Consider the following 5,511-nt stretch of genomic DNA (forward strand, 5'->3'; position numbering starts at 1 on the left):
GTACTTACAGAGGTCTGTGGGAGTGATTCAATATTTATGGTGTTACTCGGCAGTGTACACATTTAGCCAGTCAACAGATTGTGTCGGGAAATCTGGAAGTGGGCCAATATTTTTAGAATTACCCAGAGCCTTTATCACAGTCTGTAGGAATATTTGGAGGGAAATCCATAGACTGTGCGAATATTTACAATTGAATCCAAAGAATGTGCCATTATTTACAGGTAAATCCAGAGACTGTACCAATATTAAGAAGAGGATCCATAGACTTGCCAATATTGATGGGGTATCCAGAGATTGCACCAATATTCGCAGGGTGGTCTCCAAACTAACTGGTAGAATGGTTCAGTTTCCATCTCTGAGTTTAAACCCAATTCTTGAGAAATGGATAGAAACTCTCTGAAATTAAAGGATTTCACTCCGAAATTATCTGAAATCTGTAAATGAAGCTGCTCTCACTTCACATCCATGCTGTCAGACTGTGGGATCATAGTTCCTGATCTTCCAAATATTTATTAAAATAATATACTGGGCTTTGGGTTTTCCATCTGCATAATATTTGGTTAAATATATGTTGTGCTGCAAAAGTTGTTGGATTGAAAGTTGTAAACAGAATCTGTTTGTTCAGTGACTGTAATTAATGTCAGTCTCCATTGGCCCTAATTGTGTCACTGGAGTGTTTCTCTCTGTTATTTATAAGCGACGACTTTCAACGTGTTATCCCATAGTGTCAGTGGGAGCATCACCCCCGGCACTAACAGGGATCAGCGGCTCCACAGAGAGGGAAAGAATAGATCGGAATCTGAGAACAATAGATTGGAATGTTACAACAATGGGTCGGAATCTGAGAACAATAGATTGGAATGTTACAACAATGGGTCGGAATCTGAGAACAATAGATTGGAATGTTACAACAATGGGTCGGAATCTGAGAACAATAGATTGGAATGTTACAACAATGGGTCGGAATCTGAGAACAACAGATTGGAACAGTCCATTCTGGATATTTCAATATCTCGACGGAAATTATGATTTAGTCTCATTAGAGGATCGGATAAATTTTGTGCTTTTGGGTATACAAGTAATTTACTATCCTCTGCTCGCTGCTATTGGTGTTTCTGGTAAGTCTCTATATCCAGCTATTAATTCGATAAAACATGTTTCACTGCATAATTGTTCTTGTTCCCTGTCCAGCACTCGCTGCTGTTTGATTTGATGGTAAGTCTCTATATCCAGCTCAAAAATTAAAAGGGGTACCTGGGCTGGGAGATACATTGATGGGGGAGTGGGATCAGTGATGAGAGATATATATACGGGGACTTTCTGGGTGTGAGATTGAATTCACAATCGGACCCTGAAAGTGAGGCTGTACTTCAGGGTCCCTGAGCATGCACCTGTTTTACAGGGTCACTGGGGTGTGTCAGTATTGGAATGGGGTCCAGACACGATACTAAAATACAGAGGATGCAGAGACAGTGATAATATACAGGGGATCCAGAGACAGTGATAATATACAGGGGATCCAGAGACAGTGATAATATACAGGGGATCCAGAGACAGTGATAATATACAGGGGATCCAGAGACTGTGATAATATACAGCGGATCCAGGGACAGTGCTAATATTTACAGGGGTCCAGAGACAGTACTAACATTTATAGGGGATCCAAAGAAGGTACTAATATTTACAGTGGGATCCAGAGACAGTGCTAATATTTAAAGGGGATCCAGTGATGATTGTAATATTTACAGGGAATCAAGAGACTGTACTAATATTTACAGGGGATCGAGAGACTGTACTAATATTTAAAGGGGATCGAGAGACTGTACTAATATTTACAGGGAATCAAAAGACTGTACTAATATTTACAGGGGATCGAGAGACTGTACTAATATTTACAGGGGATCGAGAGACTGTACGAATATTTACAGCGGATCGAGAGACTGTACGAATATTTACAGGGGATCGAGAGACTGTACTAATATTTACAGGGAATCAAGAGACTGTACGAATATTTACAGGGGATCGAGAGACTGTACTAATATTTACAGGGGATCGAGAGACTGTACTAATATTTACAGGGGATCGAGAGACTGTACTAATATTTACAGGGGATCAAGAGACTGTACTAATATTTACAGGGGATCGAGAGACTGTACTAATGTTTACAGGGAATCAAGAGACTGTACTAATATTTACAGGGGATCGAGAGACTGTACGAATATTTACAGGGGATCGAGAGACTGTACGAATATTTACAGGGGATCGAGAGACTGTACGAATATTTACAGGGGATCGAGAGACTGTACTAATATTTACAGGGGATCGAGAGACTGTACTAATATTTACAGGGGATCGAGAGACTGTACTAATATTTAGAGGGAATCCAGAGATGATGATAATACACAAGAGATCCAGAGTTGGTACAGATATTAAAAGGTGATCCGGAGATGGTACGAATATTTACACGGGCTCAGGAGATGGTGACAATATACAGAGCATCCAGAGGCAGTGATAATATACAGGGGATCCAGGGACAGTGATAATATACAACAGATCCAGAGATATTACTAATATTTACATGGGATCTAGAGACATTGCTAATAGTTACAGTGCATCTGGAGAAGGTATTAATACTTAAAGGGCATCCAGAGATGGTTCTAATATCTACAGGGGATCCAGGGACCGTACTAATATTTACAGGGGTTCCATAAATGGTACTAATATTTACAGCGGATCCAAATTTTTAAATATTTAGAGGGGATCCAGAGAGGGTGCTAATATTTACAGGGGATCCAGAGATGGTGATAATATTTACAGGGGATCCAGAGACAGTGCTAATAACTACAGGGGATCCAGAGGCGGTGCTAATATTTACAGGGGATCCAGAGAGGGTGCTAATATTTACAGGGGATCCAGAGGTGGTGCTAATATTTACAGGGGATCCAGAGAGGGTGCTAATATTAACAGGGGATCCAGAGGCGGTGCTAATATTTCCAGGGGATCCAGAGGCGGTGCTAATATTTCCAGGGGATCCAGAGGCGGTGCTAATATTTACAGGGGATCCAGAGAGGGTGCTAATATTTACAGGGGATCCAGAGGCGGTGCTAATATTTACAGGGGATCCAGAGACGGTGCTAATATTTACAGGGGATCCAGAGATGGTGATAATATTTACAGGGGATCCAGAGACGGTGCTAATAATTACAGGGGATCCAGAGGCGGTGCTAATATTTACAGGGGATCCAGAGAGGGTGCTAATATTTACAGGGGATCCAGAGGTGGTGCTAATATTTACAGGGGATCCAGAGAGGGTGCTAATATTTCCAGGGGATCCAGAGGCGGTGCTAATATTTCCAGGGGATCCAGAGGCGGTGCTAATATTTCCAGGGGATCCAGAGGCGGTGCTAATATTTACAGGGGATCCAGAGAGGGTGCTAATATTTACAGGGGATCCAGAGGCGGTGCTAATATTTACAGGGGATCCAGAGACGGTGATAATATTTACAGGGGATCCAGAGACGGTGCTAATAATTACAGGGGATCCAGAGGCGGTGCTAATATTTACAGGGGATCCAGAGAGGGTGCTAATATTTACAGGGGATCCAGAGGCGGTGCTAATTTTTACAGGTGATCCAGAGAGGGTGCTAATATTTACAGGGGATCCAGAGGCGGTGCTAATATTTCCAGGTGATCCAGAGGCGGTGCTAATATTTACAGGGGATCCAGAGAGGGTGCTAATATTAACAGGGGATCCAGAGGCGGTGCTAATATTTACAGGGGATCCAGAGAGGGTGCTAATATTTACAGGGGATCCAGAGGCGGTGCTAATATTTACAGGGGATCCAGAGGCGGTGCTAATATTTACAGGGGACCCAGAGATGATGATAATATTTACAGGGGACCCAGAGAGGGTGCTAATATTTACAGGAGATCCAGAGACGGTGCTAATATTTCCAGGGGATCCAGAGGCGGTGCTAATATTTCCAGGGGATCCAGAGGCGGTGCTAATATTTACAGGGGACCCAGAGATGGTGATAATATTTACAGGGGACCCAGAGAGGGTGCTAATATTCCAGGGGATCCAGAGAGGGTGCTAATATTTACAGGGGATCCAGAGAGGGTGCTAATATTTACAGGGGACCCAGAGATGGTGATAATATTTACAGGGGACCCAGAGAGGGTGCTAATATTTACAGGGGATCCAGAGGCGGTGCTAATATTTCCAGGGGATCCAGAGGCGGTGCTAATATTTACAGGGGACCCAGAGATGGTGATAATATTTACAGGGGATCCAGAGACGGTGCTAATATTTACTGGAGATCCAGGGACGGTAATAATATTTACAGGCAGTTCCAGCCTGATGTACAATTGCCCTGTTTATTTCCCTTCCTTACAGTTAACTTATTGACGATAGTTATCCTATCTCGGGGAAAGTGCGGTCTCTCCAAATGTGTCACTCGTTACCTGGTGGCGATGGCAGCGGCGGATCTACTGGTCGTTATCTTCGATCTGATACTCAGGCAGATTCCCATTGTCTATCAGGGTCAGTTTCGTTTCCTGTGGTCCATCCCCGTGTGTAATATCCACGCCGTCCTGCTTTTCGCAGCCACAGACTGTTCCGTCTGGTTCACCGTCACTTTCACCTTCGATCGATTTGTGGCCATTTGTTGCCAGAATCTGAAAACTAAATATTGCACCGAGAGAACGGCGGCTGTGGTTCAGGGAACAGTGAGTGTGGTGGGCTGTTTAAAGAACATCACCTGCTTCTTTATGTTCACGGGTCGGTATTTGCTTTACAATGAACCGTGGTTTTGTTCTGTACCTGTCCTTGTTATGATTTCACGTGTGTGGGCAGTCATCGAACTCCTTCATTATATCCTCACCCCGGGGATCCCATTTGTTCTGATTCTGTTGCTCAATGTTTTCACCGTCAGATACATTTTAGTGGCCAGCAGAGCTCGCAGGAGACTCCGGGGTCACAGCAGTGGGGAGAGTCCCAGAGACCCAGAGATGGAGAGCCGAAGGAAATCCATAATTTTACTCTTTGTGATATCAGGAAACTTTATACTGTTCTGGGCACTGTTTATGGTGTATTCTATATGGAACCGGGTGTGGTTCATGGGGTTTTATTCTGTAATTCTACCTCAGTTTATACTAGAACTGGGATACATGCTCCAGCTCATGAGTTGCTGCACAAACACTTGTATTTATGCCGTGACACAGACTAAATTCAGAGAGCAGTTGAAGAATGTGGTGAAATATCCCTTTACTGTAATTATAAAATTGATTAAATAATGAGAAGATCTGAAGACTTTCTCAGATCAGAGACCGTTCTGCGTCATACGGTGTCTGATTCTCTCTCCACCAGGCCACGGTGCTGCAAACACTGTGTATTCTCCAATCACTGAAACCTTTATAACCTGAGGGAATTTAGCAACTCATTTACAGTGCTGTCAAAGATTATATATCAGGAAAGTACAAGTTGTAAAATTATATATCACGACTAATTGC

The 5,511-nt window shown here is 43.2% G+C and overlaps 1 protein-coding gene across 1 annotated transcript; it reads left to right on the forward strand.

Moving 5' to 3' along the window:
• The first annotated feature begins 829 nt into the window (after window positions 1-829).
• LOC137307671 (probable G-protein coupled receptor 139) lies at window positions 830-5,295 on the forward strand. The gene is made up of 2 exons (XM_067976898.1): window positions 830-1,118; window positions 4,397-5,295. Exons 1-2 carry the CDS (start codon window positions 830-832, stop codon window positions 5,293-5,295), a joined length of 1,188 nt encoding a protein of 395 aa, XP_067832999.1.
• The last annotated feature ends 216 nt before the right edge of the window (window positions 5,296-5,511 follow it).

Source organism: Heptranchias perlo, chromosome 3 (assembly GCF_035084215.1).
Source record: "Heptranchias perlo isolate sHepPer1 chromosome 3, sHepPer1.hap1, whole genome shotgun sequence".
Lineage (NCBI taxonomy): Eukaryota > Metazoa > Chordata > Chondrichthyes > Hexanchiformes > Hexanchidae > Heptranchias > Heptranchias perlo.